The following is a 22,432-nucleotide window of genomic DNA, read 5'->3' on the forward strand; positions in this document are numbered from 1 at the left end:
GATTCTGATTTTAGGGTTAATCTGTGTTTGGGGAAAGGGCCATAAAATATTTGTTGTTTTCCTCAAGTCATGGGTCTTTACTTCCTGAAAAAGTCTTTCCACCTATTTTACAAAATTGGTAGTATGCTACAAAACTGTAGTATATTTACACATTTCAGAAAGGTTCAAATGTACCAGTTATACATACATTCAAAACTCAGTGAGTAAGTGTTCTGTACTTCATAGAACTGAACCATAACCTTTATTTATCCCATGCTATTTAAATGCTATGATTATAGACATAGCCCAAAACTACATTTACCACTCAGCTTTGAACATGCTAAGTATGTATATGAAATTTAGGTGGAAAATAAGTACGTACAGGAAAATAGGCAGAAAGAGAATTAGAGCTTCTTTATGTTTAGCTGGGTGGGGATGTAGACTCAGTGCTTCACACTGGAACTGGCAGCCATGCTGAACTGAGAGCAAAGCCACATGGAGCTTCCTTACTAAATTCTTTACAACTTTGACTGATTTACATATTTCCCCCTGGATCAGTGGGAAGAATTAGTCAAGCCTTATTAACCTTTTGTTAGAAAATCTGTCTTAAAATTCCAGTACTTTTAAGGAAATTAAGTATTCTGATTTTTAGTTCAGAACTCATTTCTTAAGAAACAAACATTCCCACAGCTTAGTTATTCAAGCTAGAAGCGATTGTTCTTCACAGAGCCTTGCATATCACTCCAGTATGGCTGTTAGTGGGGTCAAGCCAAACAAAATCAACATGTAATACACTCACACAGGTGCATTGCAGTGTTTGTAATGTGCTCTAAGAATGCGATGATAAACTATTTGGACACTTTTGAATACTTTTAAGAGAGTCAATCTAGTTTTAACATCTATATTTTTGGTATTGTTGTGCGAAAAAATAACCTTTTGCAATAACAGCTACTGGGATCATATCAGTGTTTGTGTAAATTGTGAAAAATGATGATGATGATGTGTGTGTGTGTGTGTGTGTGTGGTATGAAGAGATTTCATCACCTTTCAAAGAGGTCTTAATCAGCACTGGCTTTGCTGTCTTTCTCAGGCCTTGATACACATGTGCTGTTGGTCTTAATCCAGGCATTGTGGGGAAAGGGGATTGTATTTGTATTAAATGTGACATATGTGGGATCATAGATAACCTAATTGTGTTATAAAGTTATAAACAAGTATGAATTGTTATTAAATTGTCAGGAAAGTTAAGGTACACTAGGAAACCTTAGGCTCTTGTCTTTATGTTGGTTGTGTGAGACCTCTTTGGATTGTGAATTTTTTTTTTTTCTTTTCAGGATTTTTCATTTTTAACATAATTTTTTTATTCCATCAGGGTCAATGAAGTAGCTCTTCGCTGTGAATTTCATATATTATGGGTTACATGTTAGACCCACGCTAGTTGCACTGAAAATAGAAATAGGACAACAATAATCCTGAAATACTGAATATTGAATCCCACTTTAAAAAAAAAAGATATGTTTTCAAATATTACAATGAAAGGTTGAATGGTCATTTAGCATTTACAGTTGTCTTAATTGTCAATCTTTGTTTTGACTTTACTTGTTGACTTGTTTTCGTCAAAACAACTATGTACCTCTCCGTTAATACAATGTCATAAATGGGATTTGCATATAATTCTATTTTCATCCAAGCCTGAGATAAATTTTCAGCTGAAGGTAATATTGAAGGAAATCTAACTGAAAACTGAACGACTTACTCACAGTCTGGCTTCATATTTTGTCTTAATAAGGCTTAGGCAGAGCTCACTGACTGTGATGTCCTGCGTATTAATGTGAATGAGTGCCAAATGTGTCTGAGTAAGAGCGATCGAGAGCGGCTCATGCATGGACCCTTTAGTGGAGCTTGCTGGGCTCAAAGCTCTGTGAACAGTCTTACTCTCTGTATGAATGTAATACACAGAGATGGACTCGTAAAATGCCCAGATCGGCGATTTACACTCGATGTTTCTATCCTCACTGATTAAAAAAAGTGTTACTGTTTTGTCTTGAAAATTAAATTTTTTCCAGTTGGTTTCTTTGTATACAGTATTTACATTTTCTTGTAAGTATGTATTTCTGTGTGCGTACATAACATATATATATGGGTATGACGTGGCATTCAGCTTCTCCTGTGTTTGTTTACACAACACTACTTTTTTGCCACAGCTGTTGAACTGTAGGAAGAACCGTCCGTGCACCGGAATTCATTTTGTTAAATGGACAATGCGTTGTCGTCTCTGTCAAGAGAGATGAGATCTTCAATAGTCTGGCGTAGTTGCAGTCCTAACCCTTCCCTCCTTACAATGCAGAGCAGGCATGCCCCATACTGAATGTTATTTTCAGCCGTATAAACCTTTGAAGAGAAAGGCTTGTACAATAAAATGAATGTGATTCAATGTAATGTCAATATTAAAACTGGAACTGTAAAGAAATGCTTGTGCTGTTGAGTCATTTTAAGAGTCACATCAGGAAACTGAATCAAAACAGTGTAGTGTATGACAGCTTGTGTCCTGTTCAATTCAAGAAACCATATTCAGTTATCATCCTTAAACATTGTCATGTGCCATTAATACAACAGCCATAAAGCTTTGTGAACTGTTTTTTAACCCTTACAGCAGATAAGTAGATGTGTCCTTTTCCATGTCCATAGAGAAAAAGATCCATATTATCCATGAGCTGCAGATGTACTTTTAGTGATTTAAAAAATGGGTCATTTTGACCCAAACATGACCTAAGGGGAATTTTGCAGAACACTTGACAGATAGATTACAAGATTCATTTATTGGCTATTCTTTGGTAGACAAAATTGTCAGCCCTAACTTCCTCATCCAGTACTGTTCCCAGAGCTAACACCTTTCCACACTTTTCCACTGCATCAATTCCACTTGCTTTTCAGCACCAAAATATTTATCATTACACCTTTGAAGTTTTCTATAACTTAGCAGAAGCTTTAAGAAAGTCATATTAAGTTAAGATGTTACTGCAGGATAAGAATCAGGTATCGACCATTGCTTCAACATCATTTTAGAGTTAATAAATATCTCTGTTGTTGCTTTATGCGTTTCAGGAAACAATGCAATCTCCTAAGAAACAAGCACAGTGTGATCTTGGTCTTCCTTAATAAGAATAAGGTGAGGTGAGGATCTCCCAGAGTTGTTGGATCAGTTGTCCGATCTAGGGGCGACTCAGGGTCAGCAACGGGTGGCTTACCAAGCAAACAAGAGAAAGACCTGCCAGGCTTGTACAACACCATCCACAACCAACTCTATTGAACATCTCTGAAGAAACCTGATAATGGCTGTCCACCGATGGTCCCCATCCAACCTGACCGAGCTTGAGAGGATTTGCAAAGAAGAATGACCCCAATCCAGGTTGTAAAATCCCCCAGCAGAGGCTGGAATTGCTGCCAAAGGTGCTTCAACTAAGAACTGAGTAATTTTTTTCTTTTTTTTTATAAATTTACAGACATTTCTAGAATTCTGTTTTCACTTTGTCATTATGGGATACTGAGTATAGATTAATGAGAAAAAAATTTAGTATCAGGCTGGAACATAAAGTCTAAAAATGTGAATGGGTTCTGAATACTTTCTGAATCCACTGTATGTCTGTATGATAAGAGATGATAAACTTTTATTAATCTCTTATGGGGAATTTTAAGTGTTAAGAGAAACATGGTGGTAAGAAATGACCCTGACCCAATTGTGTTGCGTCATATTATATGTAAGCTATATGCTAATTTTTAAAATATTTAAAGTTTGTATCTGGTAATTTTCCAGATGTAGCAAGAAAGAGAAAACTACTTTTCCCATTTATAGTTTAGCTATACTTGAAACTGCTATAATTCATACTGTGTCTGTTTTACATGATTTAAGCTTTCCATACAAACAATTAATAAGAAAATCATCCCTGTCTGTGGATGTAGTTAGAATAGAAAAAAAGGCCTTTGTATTATTTTCACTTATGTACTTCTGGTATATGGATTACTTTTGCTTGTAATGAATAAAACAGATACAGAAGTATTTTACCCTGAAATATCCTTATACAGATCACACATTATAAAATACAAAATAATGGTTTATTGTTAAAAAATAACAATACTGTACAAAATGATATGTGAACTTTGACATGTGTCAGTTAGATAAAGTCACCCGGAGGATTTTTATCTCCTCCACAGGGCGATCTTGACTGTTAGTCTCCACCATGCCAATTCGACTGAGAACACTCATGCCTTGACAAACTCGCCCAAATATAGTGTGCTTGCCATCAAGCCACTGTGTGGGGGCCAAAGTCAAAAAGAACTGACTGCCGTTTGTGTCCGGGCCTGCGTTAGCCATAGCAAGGATTCCAGCACCTACAAAAAACAGACTGTGATCATCACTGCATATGAGTAAGTGATATGCACTGGTTTAGAATACACACACTAAACCAGAAATTCACATGATCTAAAAACACACATTCTTAGACTACTACTACTATGTCTTGTAATATGACAAATCTTTAGCATTAGCGAGTTGTATAAGCTGCTTCTCACCTACCTGTGAATTTCAACTCTGGGTGAAGTTCGTCCTCAAACTGTTTTCCGTATATACAAGCACCACCACGGCCTGAGAGGATAAGAAAAGATTAAAGATCTTTCCGATATTATATAATATAGGCTATACATGAATTTCAATGACAGCAGAAAAATAAACATGAGATGTGCATATTGTGCTTGTTAGCTCACAGTGTAGTGCTGACTTGTGGCAAAGCACCCCATTTATTCTTGCACACATACAAGAATTCAGACCTTTTATCAAGATTAAGATGATGTATGTATACACAGTTTAGATAGCTTGTAGAAATTTACTAAATTCAAATTCAAGCAATGTCAATGTAGGCTATCAGATTATCATTTATGCTCAATATAGGTCACATGGTTTTGGCATAAACATTCAAAATAGATAAACAAATGGAACTAGGTGGATCTCTGACTAAATAAATGTTTAATAATCTTGTCAACATGTCAGCAATTGTTACACTAACATACTAATTTTCCCTGCCTTTTGCAAAGTATTTAAGAAATTCAAAGTGTCAAGACATTCGTTTCTTTATTGCAAATCTTGCAGTGGGCTATAGCACTGCCTAGTTGATGAAAACCATAATTGTATTGACGAACAATGATGATGATGGGGTATCAGTGGAGGAAAAGGATGAAGATGGGGATGAGGACAAAAGCCTGCTGTTTACTCACTGGGTTTATATGCACTGCAAATCGACACTGTACTTGAGTTTATTTGATTAATAGAATAGCATTTATATACAAGATTTAAATTCTTTCTATCCCCACTTTTAGAGGATGGGGTCAGAGTGCAGGGTCAGCCATGATACAGCACCCTGGAGCAGTGAGGGTTAAGGGCCTTGCTCAAGGGCCCAACAGTGGCAGCTTAACAGTGATGAGGTTTGAACCTCATCAACAACCCAGAGACTTAACATTTGGGCACATGTGAACAAAATAGAATTTAGTAAAATACTACCAAATTCAAATTAAGCACATTTCCAAGTTTAGAAACCAAGCATTTTAATAATTTCTTGCATATGAACCCTGAGATTACAACTAAACATCAAGTAAGTTATAATGAAAGTACTAGGCACCCAGAAAATTAATCAGTCATGATTGATCTCTCTCTCTCTCTCTCTCTGATACCCCCCCTCTCTCTGATACTATCTTTCTCTCTCGCTTTCACATCTCTCTCTCTCTCTGAGATATCTCGCTCCTCTCTCTCTCTCTGATATCTGTCTCTTCACAGTGCAACGACGATAACAAGTTATTTGTACACTTTGTCATGGCTCACCTGTTCCTGTAGGGTCACCGCCCTGCACCATGAAGTCTTTAATGATGCGATGAAACTTGGTGGTGCTGTAATATCCTCGCCTTGCCAGCTCGGCGAAGTTCTTGCAGGTTTTAGGTGCATGTTTCCAGTACAACTCCAACACCATGGTCCCCATACTAAAGACCACAGAAACACAATGACGTCTCACACGCGTTTCTACCTTTATAAATATATTAGTGCAAAACTAAATAAAGTTGGGCGGAAAAATGTTTATAGGAAACTCTACTGTGTAGCCAGTTAGCGTGTTAGCTCATTTATATAGAAATATAAAGTGCTTCTACTTACGAGGTCTCGAGTGACACCGTCGCGGGCTGCCATGAGTCTGGGGGGATTCCTGACATTTTTATGTCTTAACCGCTAAACAGACGACAAGGTTTTCGTGAAAATACAAAGAATGAATCATAAAATAATGCAGCTAAAACGTGCTAAGGAAGCGCTTTCAGTACCACTTGTTCTGTGCATATAAAATCCATGGAGAGAAGACTAATGTCTGTGTGCTGCCATCTAGTGGACCGGAGGAGTGATAGAAAAACAACAACATTGTGAACAGTGGAAGTTAGAAACACAAACAAAATACGTTATCATAAAAAATACAAATCCTACAGATAAACCGAGGACACTTTCACGGTGTGTTTGTCAATAAGTAGTCCCTACATCAATGAGGAGATATAAAATGGTTGAAATGTAAAAATGTTTACAAAAACTTACCATTTAAGACCAATATCTCTCAAAATGAGGACTGCACTAGTAGAGAGTTTGTGTCTCTAGCCTACCATGTAGTATATAATTTTGTAAATTTATTAAATCATTTATTCATTCATTCATATCAACATGGCCAGGAACTCTGTGAACAATGAAAAGATTAAAAAATGTTTCATAAATTAGTTTGTTGTAGTGGATTTGAATAGGTTCATATATACAGTTCTTGGTTAAATCTATAACACTGACCATACTAATTGCTATTTTCAAGAGGAAATCAACGACATTTGATTTATCACTAGCATTAGCCAGCTAACCTGCTGCTAATGCTGATTGCTATTTTCTGTTGTTTTAGATAGATAGATAGATAGATAGATGCAACTATACTGTCATTGCACAGTACAGATACACAGCAACAAAATACAGTTTGGTCTACCAGAAGTGTTACACTATATATATATAGTTCTAAAACTATGGCATTGAAAAAACATGCAAGCTGAATAAACAAGTCTACATATATATATATATACATATATATATATATATATATATATATATATATATATATATATATATATATATATATATATATATATATGTGTGTGTGTGTGTGTGTGTGTGTGTGTGAAAAATAGGCAGAATGTACAGTATGGTAATGTAAGGCACAATATGTGTAGAGAATGAGGAGTATAAAAAAAATACAATATGTACATTGTATGTATAATTGTAGAGTTAATTGTAGAGTTTTTTTTTTTACAGTGTTCTAACGGTGTAGTGTAGAGTTCAGTAGTGTGATGGCGAATGGAAAAAAGCTGTCCCTGAACCTGCTGGTTCTGGTGCGCATGATTCTGTGTCTCTTTCTTGATGGAAGGAGGTTAAACAGTTTGTGACTGGGATGTGAAGAGTCTTTGACGATGCTGCAGTGGTGAAGGTGCTCAATGGCAGGTAGTTGGGTGCCAGTAATGCATTGGGCGGTTTTTAGCTGTGCAATTCATTCCAAAATGCTGCATTTGAATGTTTGAAGTTCACAACATTGGAGCAGTAACAATAGCCACTCAGGCCTGAAACGGTTGTAAAAGTGTGAGGAAAGTAGCGTTACACAATAGGCTTCTGAAGATAAGATTGCTGACCAGATCTATATAACTTAGACTTTAACTTAGTCATTGGGGCAGTAGATTGCACTAGCCAAAGAAATAAAATTTTGTGCTAGGCAGTACATAATAACAACAACCACAGAAGTTAGCTGGTTTAATTTTTACTATTATTTTCAGAAATAAAATGTATTTTACATCTTGTTGCCTTTAATTTCACGTCTCATTCATGGCTTACTGTGTTCCATTTACTGAGGTTACTAGCGAGCTAAAAGGAGCCAAATTCATAAGGCATGGCTGAAAGGGAGAGAAGGTGACACTGAAAATGCAGAACCATTTTTACAAAAAAAAAACAAAAACAAAAAACATATCTACTATGTGGCTGCAACTGAAATCTCAATCACAAAAAATGACACAGACCCTCTGCATATAAGTTGGTTTATCTAAAAGTTTATTTAAGGTTATTTTCCACACTGCAATGACAACAGCGAAACTAACGGCTAACAAATTTTCCTGACATTCAAGAACAGAATATGCTGAGCTAGATACAGATACAGTATGATAGCCGAGTGAATGTCTCTTATTTACCGATCTCCTTTTGTCATGGGAAAAATTACCTTGTTTTGGGAGCTGAGAAAATTTGTTTAGTCAGGGAGTGGATGTTTATTAGGATTTTTTCTCAAGCAAGAGTAAGAATTATTTATTTGGCAAATACTTTAATCCTCAATTATGTTAGCACAGAGCTGAGTATTCATGGTTTAATCTTTCTGATAAGTAAAAAGGATTGACAGCTTAATGACACTTAATTTCTTCATGTTTCATCTTAATTGACCCTTTTTACACCTCCCTTTGATCAAGGCTCTATTATATTCTCCAGCAGTTCTGGGAGGTGAACATTTATCTATTACACAGTGTTTAGAAATAATACATGGCAATAAAAGAAAATGTAATGAGACACACACACACATACATTTGAAAGAAAAACATTTATTGCATATACTGATTATATTTGAGGATTTGTATCAATTCACTGAATTATTAATGGTACTAAAGATACATCAGGCCAGTAGATGAACAGAAGTTAAAATGCTAACATGCATATGTAAAAAGTTTCTTATACTGACTGAGAAGAAAGGTCATGATGAGCAACTTCCTTGTGATTTGCAGCATTACCAGGCAGTATTAGAGAGAGTGCATCTAAACATCTAAACATGCCTGGTAAGACGCAAATCAGAGGATTTTATAGAGGCACACAGGAAAAGTGAAGAGCCTGGGGAAGAATCAGGCTTCGTGGTAAAACTGTACAAGGACAGAAAGTGAGACAGAGAAATAATTAGATGGGGCAAAAAGGCAGACCATATAAAAGCAGCATTATTACAATGAGGTATAGAAAAGATTCACGGTAGCTTTATAAATGTAAATAGAACAGTAGAAATGCTGCTGCTAGAGGGGGTTGGGATAAAGTAAAGAAAGGTTTGGTAACACTAAACTTTAAGAGCAGGCCCTTGGCAAACATTACCTTGAACATGACGTGGTTGTTAAATGCTTTTGTGTGCAAAATGCACCTGTCCATTGTGAATTTGAATTGCATGTTTGGAATTATTTAGGCCTATGATGGTCCCTGTTTTAGAGTGTGCAATAATAAAGAGAATGTTTTTTTGAACGCATGACATGTACACTGCTTAATTAAACTTTTCTAAAACTGTCATCAGATAAGGCAGAGTTTAAAGCAGAGCATCTATAACCCGGGCTCTATACTGTGTTACATGTCTTTTCGGTGACAGTAATAACTCTATACTGTGTTATATGTCTTTTCGGTGACAGTAATAACTTCCTTTTCCTTTATCACTGAGAATAAAAAAGGAACCATTTTCTCACACACATCTCATGTGTCACCAACATAATAAGACATAGAGGTGGGGTTTAAAGGACCAATCACAGGTTGACAGAGCACACCAGTAGGAGTGTGTGTGTGTGTGTGTGTGTGTGTGTGTGTGTGTGTGGTAGGGGGGGATTGAGGGGTCCCTCCAACATCAGCCATTGAGATGATCATTTAGTATTTAGGTGCAACAGGGAACAGGGTGGGGCTGAAATACTAGTGGTGAATTTTAAATCTCATGACAAAAGGCCGGATGAAAGTGAGATGAAAACACCCAGTCACGTCTTTAATGTGACATTTTTCTTTTCTAATATTTACATTGTAAAGGTATTTCTATGTCTATTGTAGAAGAAGTTACATGTTAGCATTGTGTAATAGCAACACTAATCACTTACAAAAATGGTATATTTGCAACTGATTACTTATGACACATATTGTCTCAGATTGTCAAGCCTGGGAGACATAATAAATATAAATATTTAAATATAATATAAATATATAATAAATGTCAATTCTTCACAATAGATGATATTTGCTCTCAGAGTGCATCATTACCAGACAGTGTTAGAACAACAGTATACAGCCCAGCACTGTAAGGTAAGATGTGCCCTAAGAGCAGAGTAAAATAATTCTACTACTAATATAATACGATTGTCTTACCATGGGTTATTTTAGTTTTCAATGTGATATTGCATATAGCATAATAGCATTGCTGCATTTCTGTAGAGATATTCGAGTAGAGGGCCATCTGCATCATTACCAGGCAGTATTAGAGAATTCTATGACATCCAAAACTGCCTCGTAAGATGGAGATGACCATCCTTGTAATCCTCTTGCTGTTCTCTTGCTGTGTTCTGATAAATCACTGGGATTAGGGAACATAATATTTTAGTTTTTATGTGACTGTTAAATATCCATCCAGGTTCAGATTGCACACTCTTTTATTTTTCTAACTGTCATCAAATGATGTTCCTTTTTATACAGCTAAATGTTTGAACAAAATTAATTATATATTTGCTTCTGCTATGGTCACTGAGGCATCACTTAAATTTTTTTACAATTTTTATTGTAATATATTTCTATTTAAAAAACTTCTGTTTTAACTGACGTTGAGAATCAACAAAAAGCTTTGACATTAACTTAATTTTATAGCACCAAAAACCCTAACAAAATCATAAACTTTATTAAAATCATAAACTATTAATTTCAGATTCCTATTGCTGCATTTTTCATCCCTTCATGACTATAGTATTAATGCCCTATCATTATTTGCACATAAGATCTCATTTATAAGATCACACCAGCTCATGTCCCAACGTTACCCCTGACTAATTAATGCTCTGAAGTGTCCCAAAGGTATTCTCACCTCAGTGAAATCACCAGGGAGAGTCTAATCTCAGGAGATCCTTGCTGGTTGCACCTTCATCAAAACAAACCTGTGTCTGTGGCATGCAACACAACATTTGCAGCAGGCCACCAAAGTGACAATGGAAGTGCCTAGTCATGCTTATTAAAATGGCACCTTGGTTATCTGCACCTAATTGACCACTCATCTGAATAACGCATGAAACCAAACTCAGTCTGCACTAAATCAGTTAAACTAAGAAATACTACTAAAGCCTACACATTTGACTGATTAATAAAGAATATATGGCATGCGTCTCTAAACTTTTATCTCATCTACTTAAGAGTTTGACAGAAACTAATTCTAACAATAAAAGATGAAATCAGAACAGCAAGTGTTTAAAAGCTTTTTAGTGAAGATACCAAAATATATCATGCAAAACAGAAATGGTAAGCCCAGATCAAAAATGAATAATAATAAAATGTACTATTAATAAAATGTACTATCATTATAAGATTTTGTTTCGATATACATGCTGCGTATATCCTGTTTGTATCTAAACAAATACGTTCTTATTTTCTTTATGTTTGTTTTGAAGTGACCCAACAGGTTTGTCAGGTCATGGGGGTTATAGTTAATCTGTTAAGCATCTATGTTTCTGTCTACTTTAATTCTATTTTATTAAGTGAGATCATTCATTTTTAAATAAATGTAAAATATGTAAAAAAAAAAAAAAAAATTTAAAAAAAGGGAATCGAAATGTAAGTTACCATTTTGATGGCTGAGGTGGTCATTCAGGATGCAGCCGTGAACAAGAAATGCCATTGTGTCTCCTTGCTATGCCCATTTAACCAATGGAGTTTACTTCCTGCTCCTTCCATTTGCCTGAAGGGCCAACTGCTCCTTCCATTTGCCCGAAGGGCCAACTGCTCCTTCCATGTTGACGGAAAGTTCACGAGCCTGTTTGAAGAGAGCTGATGGTGCAACAAATCAGCGGAACAATAGAAGTGGAATCTCAAGCACTACAAGAAACACAATCTCCTTAAGCTCCTGAAGCAAAGAAACTGCGTCTACAAAAAGATCTGGGTCTTCAGGTACACCTTGGAGCCCTGCCCAGGTGTCGTTTTCATACTCTGGCCAATGGCTATACTCCATGCATACACAGGTGTGTTTTGTGCCTTGTGATTCGTCAGGTTACCAGAGAAGTCCACTGGGGTGGATGAGGTAAGCTTTCAGAAACCACACCCCTTATTCAGCCTCTCAAGCTCAAGCTACAACATATCCAAGTGCAAAAGTCTAGGATTTGACTCGCAAATCCTGTGTGTGTGCTCATTCAATGCTTTGGAAGCAATACATTTGAATAAACAAACCATTTCCAACAGATCATAGAAAAGTGAACATCTGCAATGAAAGAACAAACAAATAAAGGATCTGAATGCCAAACACAAGCTCGTAAAATTTTGACTGATTCAAATGAATTTATTCGAATGAAGACTACTCCTGTTTAATAAAATAAGATGCAGTATATTGTACCTTAATCTCAAAGAACACGTTGCACAAAATTGCATTTTAGTTTGCGATGAAGTTCAGATTTAAGCTCATAATACAAAATAACATGATTATGAATATATGGCTTGTAATGTGCTTATGTAAAGGAGTGAAACAAAGAATGCTGACTTTTGCTGTTTGACTGTTTATGTATTTAGAAATATTTTCTATTCAGTTTCTAGATTTCTTTAATTATAGGGCATGTGATACTACAATAATTTATTCAAACATGAGGCTTGAGGCAATGTTATATTAAGTCTGTCAGGATTCACTAAGGCCATATCATTTCTGCCGCTCTATTCACAAAGACAAGTAAAAATGGAAAATTTTTTACTTAAAATGGAAAAATTGTTTCATTTATATGTTGAAGTGAGATGTATTTTCCAGAATCATATGTTTTGTTAATTGGATGGACGGTCTGAGTTTCCACTAGTAGGGACCTTAACCAGAGACTCACTTCAGGTCTGTAACCCAGGAGACAGCTCACTGCCTCTCCTTCCTCCTCTAATGAGCTCCCAGATGTAAGTTTCAGTGGCAGAAGGGAGGTGGAACACTGGGATCAGCTGGCTATCAAAAGTGGCCTCCTGAGGGCTTGTGCAATGGAGGAACAACAAAACAAGCTCCAGCACAACTTGATCCACTTGCACACACATACATACATACATGCACACACACACAGAGGGAGAGTGAGAGTGAGACAGAGAGAGAGAGAATTCATGGGGAGTCTAGACCTGTGGGATTCCTGATCTAAGTGAGTTGTCAGGCTTCTCTTTTTCATAAACACACCACTGTCCCTCAGTAAGTTTCATCATTTTCTCCTCTGGGTAGCTGTATGGAAAAAATTGTGGTGTGATCTGTGATGAAAAATAAACACATGCAGCTATCAGGGAAAAAATGTTTGTTTATCTTGGATACTGTAACATTTCAATCAGTATATTACTGTTTTTACTACTTTTATACTTTTTCTGTGACAGAGATAAAAAAAAATAGTTAAATATCGGTAAAGTGTTTGGTCTTTAAACAAAGCAGTGTATACCCTTGGTATGTTTTTCCAGCTCAGACAGGGCTTCAGATATTGTGTGATATTGTGCCTCTCTGTCTGTCTAGGTAATTAGTTAGGAAGACACCATATTAATCAGACACACAACTGGTAAACAACACTGATGGCAAAAACTATACTGAATATCAGCTGCTGATGGCATGATGGTTTCTCATGATACGTCTGTGTTTGATGTGCACTTACAACATTATGACTTATGACTATTACTGGGGTAATATTTTGATAAATCCACAGCACACATTGAATCCAGCATCTAACAGCATGCTGTGTTAAATTCTACTTTCTACTCACCCTGTGCTTGTACTTATGTGTGTGAAAAATCAAGGAAGTAATACAGTTTAATTTAGTAATAATTGTAGATGTCCAAAAGTTAAATGTAGATTTCCAGAGACATTTCCATAGATACAGGACATTTCAGACAAACATCTTTCATCGGCTGTGCCAGACAAACACTTCTGAGGCTGTCAGAGGTGAAATTATTTGATTATTTGATTTTTTTTTGTATGTAAAGGTTGTTGTCAAAATCAACACTCACTCCACTGAATTCCAAATTTCAGAGTGTAAACACATTCTTTTATGTCCCCTCCCACTTCTCAACATTTTGTCCCCTCCCTAAAACACATTCAAAGTCATCTAGAGGACAGACACCATATTTATACTCGTGAGCCACCTCACAATCACCCACCGACATCATCACTACATTTACACATTCTCAACCAACATTTAGACTTTTAGAGATATGGGAAAATAATAATAGACTGCAAAATATCCTTCATCTATGGGGTGTGTGGTACCTGTACATATTTACTGCCCACTTTAACAAACACAAACGTATTTGATTAGTGTACTTTGCATGTAGAAAATTAGAGACTAGACTTCATGTCTTCTTCATCATTGAGTTTTTGTTGGTTTCATAACAGACCACTATTGGTGGTATTTTGTATTCTTTACCCAGTGTCTTTTAAGGTGTTTCTCTGCTATGCCTGATGCACTCATACCAGCACTATACACCAGTATTGTCACTGAAGGGTAAGACTGAAACAAAGAAATAGCCAAAAGGTGGCCACATCTAGCAGGGATGGTGGCCATCCATGCTAGAATACATGATTTTTATGTAGCTTGGGTGTGCTATGCAGATCCATCTTGAGCCGTACACAGATAAGAGTAGCTACATTGGTATGTTCTGTGGATGTGGATAAATATTTTGTCCTGCCCTAGATTGCTCCTGTACACTTATGAGGTTTAACCTGGCAACCCAACTGTTAAAGGTGTGGCTTTTCCCCTGGAATGGAACAGTCCACGGCTCAAAATACCTGCTTAGTGGTTGTCTTACATGTTTGTCTCTTTCTACTAACATACAGGGTCCCATCCATGATCATAGAGCGCCCCCTGTCTGTCACACCCACTTCAATTAAGGATGAGCTTTTAATTAGCTCATTAATTAAATCAGGTCTGTTGGGAAAAGGGAGGGGGGAAAAAAAATCAGCAACTTCTGAAGGAAGGAACTGCTGCACTAATGGATAGGATAGATGTGGAAAAAAATACTGTGCACAGAGCAGATGGGCTACAGCATTTATTAATATTTATATACTTACAAGGTGCAGGTAAAGGAGCTGTAACTGAAAAAGTAGGATCTACGTGTTGATATATAAACATTTCTGAAGACACACCAGAAAAGCAGTGACTTTAATCAGCAAACGGCGATGTGCTGTGCTCACATTTAATGTTGGCTCCATGAAGAAGATAAACAAATCCCTTAACCCCAAATTTCCCCATGTAAAAACCCGCCTCCTGCACGAGGATTGGTTGATACTTTATACAAGCAGCTCACTGATTGGACATTAACAGCGTGACTATCAACTAGCAGCCAATCCTCGGCGGAAGGATAACACGTGACGGCAGTAATAAGGCGCTGAGGCACGTTCAGCTGGATAACACCTTGTCCTTTAGCTCCACGGTGCACGGTTATCACCAAGGTAAATATTTTATTATTATTCTTCTCATAAATTAAAGTGAATGTTCAGCTGCTTTCATTATTATTATTATTATTAATGATATAATTATTAGTGGCTCATGGAGTCAGGTGAAGTGTTTAAAATGGCATCACAAATTATCTGGTATAGAAAATGATGCTTTAGTGGCTGATGAGCAATGCAAGTGTTTATTTTCTGTAGATGTTAAGTTTTTTTCAGCAGAACAGAAATAATGCACCATGCTGGAAATTCAGGCCTTTTTTTCAAAGTGATTCGAATCATTTGGAAAGAACCGAATCTTTCAGCTGCCAGACGACTCGTTGCCATTTTCTTTATAAATTTGCACTTCCTTGCCTAAATATAACAAATTGTTTCATGAAGTCTACCTTTTGGTTGATTTTTAATAACATTTCTTTGCATTGCAATTTAATAGATTGCTTTAAAGACATTAAAGCAGTCAGGCACTGCATTGTCATTGTTTTTCATTTAAGTAGAATTATTTCCATTCAATGGACCTGATGACCCTAATACACTTGACTACATGCAGCAGATCCTAGTTTGCTGCATCATGCACACCAATTTAAACAAATGCTGACATGAGGATTCAGTGGATGCGTTTTGATTAAATTATGCCTCAACATTATGTGCTGCTAAATCAGCTCACCATGTTCAAGTCAAATGGCTGACTTGTTTGCCACATCACTGGTACATGCACACGGGTTCTGTGTGATGAGCGGTGAGTGACTGTGCTAAATCTAATTAGAGCTCTTAATCCTGTGCTTTGGATTCAATGAGAATGTTGGCTCTGTTTTGAAATCAGTCAGTAGTTAAAAGGTTGGCAGGTTCATGTGCATTTTAAAATTGCATCACTAATGACTAAAACTAAATTGATTATCTTAAATTTATTAAAAGTAAATCCTGCATTAACCTGTTGTTGCTAAATCATATTTGCTACTGAATTTTATGTTTACTGTATTTGTTGTTTCCAAGAAATTATGCTAGAAATATTTTTTGATTCTCTTCTTATACATGACTTGGTAAATCGAACTGAAATAGATATGATATTTGATCTGTTGTATCGGTGAAATGATACTTTATTGAGATGCTGGAAAAATGAACTACTGTTACATTGTCATTTTTATTATTAACATTGCTATGTGTATTTTCATTTCAGTCCATTATATTACATTAAATTGTACTTGTTAACATAAACCAGTGGAAAGGAATCACTCCTCTTACCTTATTTAACCCCACCGTATGTTAGGTTGTTGAGTTAATCTAGCTAAGATAAAATCCTGTTAAAGTGATGAGTCCCATGTAGTGCACGCACCAGCTCTGTGCATGTTCACCTTCTCATTTAAATAAAGTAAACAAATGTTCTTATAAAAATGTTCAACCTTTTTTAAATCATTGGTCATACAATATTCTGTGCTCTTATGGGTGTTCACTTGGATAGCACTTTCCCTATACTTTTTATTTTTTATTTTTTTTTTTTGTACATTTGTGTATTTATACGCCATATGGTAATGTGTATATACCTTTCCGTTTTACTACCTTAGTATTCTTATTCAGCAACATGTCCATTGTGAAGATCCATGCCCGGGAGATTTTTGATTCCAGAGGAAACCCAACTGTTGAAGTGGACCTTTACACAGAAAAAGGTTCCTCATGTTTCTCAACTATATATATACACATGGCACTTAAAACCTAAATCTGTGAACAATAGATAACCTTGTGTTTATCTTTAAACTAGCATCAGATGATTTTCATTTATTTTGTCTCTGCAGGTCTGTTTCGAGCTGCTGTTCCTAGTGGAGCATCCACAGGCATCTATGAAGCTCTGGAGTTAAGGGACAATGATAAATCGCACTATCTGGGCAAAGGTGTGTATGCATGGACATGTTGGTTAATAAATAATTTTCTTTAGAAAATTGTGCTAAAATAGGACAACATCTCTTATGTTAATTATACAAACTGAGATCCATAATTTTGCCCTCTGAAACTGTCTAGGATGTATCTTTACATCTAAAACAGCTAGGGACAAATCTATTGATTAGCAAGGCTACTGGAAATTGTAATATAGGCTTTCACATTTAATGACAGGTCTGATAGAGGTCAGGTTTCTAACAAAGGCAATAACTTACTTTTTTTTAAAGCATAATTTAATATTTTCAGCATGTAGTCAGCTGAATCACAGTTTCAAGGTTTCAAATTTTTTTTGATCCTGAGTTTGGTGTGTCTGTAGATTTCCTCTAGGATCTCTGACCTCCTAAAATGTGGTTTGAATGGATGGGTGTGTGTTTGCATGGTGCCCAGTGAATGTATCTATGCTCACCCACTGTTCCTGGTGAAGACATGGAGATGAATGAATTTAATTAGTATTTTTGAAAAATGGTACACCTTTATGCATGAACGGTATAAAGTGAGCCACACTTGTGCACAGATAATTCAAGGCTTGTTTATTATAAAGTTTTAGGAAAATGAAATGACCATCACCTCAAATCACAGCAGTATTGTAAATAAATGTAAACGCTTCTATAGCTCTCAAGATCTTGTTATAATAAGCAATATTTTGACAATCAAAATTTTGTGGAAAATCAATGCATGAAAAGGATATATTTATTTAAACAATGTACTCAATGTCTACATGAGGACTACATTTATCTCTTTTTATTCTTTTCCCTTATACAGTTTTTATATCTAATAAATTGGATTTAAGGGCCCATTAGTGGAACTTACTAAGTATTAGCAGGTAATGTTAATGAGAGTTGAATGGATGAAAAATGAACTGATGATTGCATGATGAACTAAAAACAGGGCTGAGCAACTTTTGACAAAGCAAAGTGCAAAAGCTAAAGAGAATTCATTGCTTGCTTATGAGTCCTTGTTTGAGCATGATGAGCATTTGTGCGTGACACTGAATGACTATTTGTATGAAGTGTATAATTGCATCACAGGGTATAGGTGGATTGAAGGTGACTTTACTGAGGTTTAGATAAGTTCTCTGAGAATGTTCACACTTCTATTTGTGATCACTTATTGAAACCACTGCATGCATGATCAGTGGGTTTATACTGGAATGTGGAGTCAGTTCATGCACAGATATTTACCTACTTTGCTGTTTTATGCAGTCTTTATGATGGTGGATTTATTATCTAATTTAACACTGCTTTTAATGCATTGCAGGTGTCTCAAAGGCTGTTGAGCATGTAAATCAAACCATCGCACCTGCCCTGATTGAACAGGTTTTATTTATTCATTTCAAATCGTTTAATAAAAGAAATCAAACTTTAATAATGCACTTCTGTAAAGCACACATAATGGGTTTGTTTTTTTCTAGGAAATCTCTGTAATTGAGCAAGAGAAGATTGATCAGTTCATGCTGGAGTTGGATGGCACCGATAACAAGTGTAAGTTGTTATAATGATGCACACATTATTTACTCATTTATGGTATGTGGGTTTTTTCTTCATACTTGATTTTGCAAAAGCAACAATTTAAGACTTGGTCACATTGGTCTACATGAAAGGAAGAGTTATAAAAAGTCAACTCTGAAATTGACCATTTTGGATGAGCTACTACTAATTGGCTTATTGAATAACATTTGTGTCATATGTTCACCTTTCAGCTAAATTTGGTGCTAATGCTATTCTGGGTGTATCTCTGGCTGTCTGCAAGGCTGGAGCTGCAGAGAAAGGTGTCCCTCTGTACCGACATATTGCTGACCTTGCAGGAAACCCAGAGGTCATCCTGCCAGTGCCGGTGAGTAGCAAACAAATTAAAATCAATCTACTTCCTGGGAATTAAATGAATGTTTCTGCCTTCTCCAAGCAACTCTTTCACCTGTAGTATCGGTGTGACGACTACAGACAATTTCAGTCTTTCCTCCTTTAACATGGGAATAAAAATCTTTAAAATCAAATATATTTGCTGAATGTGCAAAATTGGGTGCAGCAGGTAATATGGTGTATTGCAGATCCAAGGTCCTCAGTGTCTTGTTGTCCCTGTGTGGGTGGTGTTATTTTAGTTTTTTACACACACACCTCTGTTCTTTTCTTCAGATACACCGTTTCCCTCCTTCTTTTGAAGAAACATGATTGTAGCTAGATTACTAATTCCGATTTCCCCTTGGTGTGTTCCCAGCTCATGCCCAGGGCTCCTGGGATAGACTCTGTCTACTGCAACCCTGACCAGTGAGGGTGGCTAATTTTGAATAGTGAATTCAGATTAGCTTTCCCCTCTTCATTTCTTATTTCCTTTTTAAAGTTATAAAGTTGGTGTTAACTGGTGAGCAGTACTGAATGCAGACCTTGAGATGCATGAGTACTTGCATAAAAGTAAAATTTGTCTGCTTTGTTTTTAAAGGCATTCAATGTAATAAATGGTGGCTCCCATGCGGGCAATAAGCTGGCAATGCAGGAGTTCATGATTCTGCCAGTGGGAGCCAGTAGCTTTAAGGAGGCCATGCGCATCGGGGCTGAGGTCTACCACAACCTGAAAAATGTCATTAAGGAGAAATATGGCAAGGATGCCACCAATGTTGGTGATGAGGGTGGATTTGCTCCAAATATCCTGGAGAATAAAGAAGGTAGTAAAGCGATTAACTGGTTGTAGTAACCCTGTGAATGATGTACAATAAAGCTGCTGAAAGTTAACTTCAACTTCTAATTCTATATCTGCCACAGCTTTGGAGCTGCTAAAGACTGCCATCAGCAAAGCAGGTTATGCTGATGAAGTTGTGATTGGCATGGATGTGGCAGCATCAGAGTTCTACCGGGATGGGAAATATGATCTTGACTTCAAGTCACCTGATGACCCAAGTCGTTACATTACCTCTGACGAGCTGGGTGATCTGTACAAGAGCTTTGTGCAGGATTATCCTGGTATGTCAGGTCTTTAGTCTTCTAAACTATGCACTCTCAGCTGCTTTGTTTGCTTGTTAAAATCTAGGTTTTAATTGTTAAGTTTCACATTGTTGTCATGGTTTTTACCATTTGCACAGTAGGTGTGTAATTTCTAATATTTTTCCTATACTGAAGTGGTGTCAATTGAGGACCCATTTGACCAGGATGACTGGCAGGCCTGGACTAGCTTTACAGGCTCTACAGATATTCAGGTAGTTGGGGATGACCTGACTGTGACTAATCCCAAACGCATTTCCAAAGCAGTGGAGGAGAAGGCCTGCAACTGTCTGCTGCTTAAAGTGAACCAGATTGGCTCTGTGACTGAATCCCTGCAGGCGTGAGTTCATTGCATGCATTCATTGGGGTACAAGAAAATGGTATAGACATGCTTTTTTTTTTTTTTTTTTAAATCATTATATAGAAAGGACATGTAATTCTAAATGACGATCAGTTTTGTATACTCTTTTGCCCTATTGTTTCCTTGTAGCTGTAAAATGGCTCAGTCTAGTGGCTGGGGTGTGATGGTGAGCCACCGCTCAGGAGAGACCGAGGATACTTTCATTGCTGACCTGGTAGTTGGCCTGTGCACTGGACAGGTAAAGTGTTCTATGATTTATTTAGATACAATTTGAGAGAAAATTTGGGCACAACAGATTTTTACAAGATATGGGCAGTTCAGCAACAAATGGTAAAACTGCAGGCTATTTTGTTTTTCAAAAGTTTGCACTTTAGATGTTATTCATGTTTATTTAAAAGCTGCATAGTATTTACTGCATTTGTTCTCTTTTTATAGATCAAAACAGGAGCACCCTGTCGTTCTGAGCGTCTGGCCAAATACAACCAGATCCTCAGGTGGCTGTTTTTGTCATTTTCCACAATTACCTGAACCAATACCTGCTAGTTATAATGATGGAAACAGGTGTTTGTTGCATAGTAATTGTAACTCGTATATTTTATGCATCTGGAATAAAGTTTTTACTATTTCTTTGGATATTTAGTTACATTTACCTTGGCTCATTTGGCTTTTTTTTTTTTTTTTTTTTTTTTTTTTTTTTAAATTTAAATGATAGTTCAGATTTGGTTGAGCTGCTAACTCTTGCTTATGGACCCACCAGTGATGGTGTTTTTCAAGTCAGAAAAATCAAATAGGCAGCCCAAAGCCTCAACTGACATTGTCAAACGAGATTATTTACATTTACACTTAGTTACTGTAGCATGCCAAATGAGGATGGGTTCCATCCTGAGCCTGGTTCCTCTCAAGGCTTCTTCCTCTTATCATCTCAGGGAGTTTTTGCTTGCTGCCGTCACCGCCGGCTTGCTCACTAGGGATAGATATAGTAATTTAAGTTAATCTTTTTTTTTTAATTAATTTTAAACTTTAATTGTGTATATATGCACTTAATTATTTTAATTTTTTCTTATTTCTCATTTCTCTCTTGTTTCCATACTTCTGTACAATGGGGAAATTGTTAAAACCGCTATACAATTGAATTGAACTTCTCAGCTACCAGTTCTGGTTATTTTTTTTTCAATCATCTTATCTTTATTTATTTTTTTTGCCACAGAATTGAAGAGGAACTGGGTGATCAGGCTTGTTTTGCAGGGAGGAAGTTCAGGAACCCACTGAACTGAGACTGCACTACTGACTATGCTGCAAATCCCTGTTAGGACGATGTAACTTGTGCTTGCTGGAAATCTGTACTGTAGCTCTTAACAAAGTAGAAAAGAATTCATAATGGTTAAACAATTGTCCTGAAGAATGTTATCAGTATTTATTTATGAACTGCTGCTAAAATACCAATGCTGTGTATTTCTAAAGATCCTGTTGTGTCTGTGGTTGTAGGGCATCCTGTGGTTGCTGCAGATTAAAAATAAACATGACCTCAAAAATATAACATGTGAATGATTTATTTATTTAAGTAAAATTAATTCCATTACAAATTATTCTTAAGTGACAACAAATTGTCATTTCACCATCATATGTCCTGACAATCTTAATGTAAGAATTTTTTTATTATTATTAATCACGCATGAGAAGGAAGGTAA

The 22,432-nt window shown here is 36.4% G+C and overlaps 2 protein-coding genes across 3 annotated transcripts; one reads left to right on the plus strand and one right to left on the minus strand.

The window, feature by feature from the left end:
• Positions 1-4,070: 4,070 nt before the first annotated feature.
• On the minus strand, positions 4,071-6,365 carry ppil1 (peptidylprolyl isomerase (cyclophilin)-like 1). The gene is made up of 4 exons (XM_060867887.1): positions 6,173-6,365; positions 5,849-6,003; positions 4,553-4,621; positions 4,071-4,368 (listed from the first exon to the last, which is right to left on the minus strand). The coding sequence occupies exons 1-4, from the start codon at positions 6,226-6,228 to the stop codon at positions 4,148-4,150; spliced, it is 501 nt and encodes a 166-aa protein (XP_060723870.1). The 5' UTR covers positions 6,229-6,365; the 3' UTR covers positions 4,071-4,147.
• A 9,007-nt stretch (positions 6,366-15,372) lies between these two features.
• On the plus strand, positions 15,373-22,281 carry eno1b (enolase 1b, (alpha)). 2 transcript variants are annotated; one of them, XM_060867889.1, is made up of 12 exons: positions 15,373-15,485; positions 17,042-17,143; positions 17,270-17,365; positions 18,669-18,727; positions 18,823-18,892; positions 19,111-19,244; positions 19,848-20,070; positions 20,168-20,365; positions 20,522-20,723; positions 20,874-20,982; positions 21,180-21,238; positions 21,952-22,281. In XM_060867889.1, the coding sequence occupies exons 2-12, from the start codon at positions 17,059-17,061 to the stop codon at positions 22,016-22,018; spliced, it is 1,302 nt and encodes a 433-aa protein (XP_060723872.1). In that variant the 5' UTR covers positions 15,373-15,485; positions 17,042-17,058; the 3' UTR covers positions 22,019-22,281. The 2 variants fall into 2 exon arrangements, with proteins under 2 accessions (XP_060723872.1, XP_060723871.1); XM_060867888.1 differs by lacking the exon at positions 15,373-15,485 and adding an exon at positions 16,146-16,218.
• The last annotated feature ends 151 nt before the right edge of the window (positions 22,282-22,432 follow it).

Source organism: Tachysurus vachellii, chromosome 4 (assembly GCF_030014155.1).
Source record: "Tachysurus vachellii isolate PV-2020 chromosome 4, HZAU_Pvac_v1, whole genome shotgun sequence".
NCBI lineage: Eukaryota > Metazoa > Chordata > Actinopteri > Siluriformes > Bagridae > Tachysurus > Tachysurus vachellii.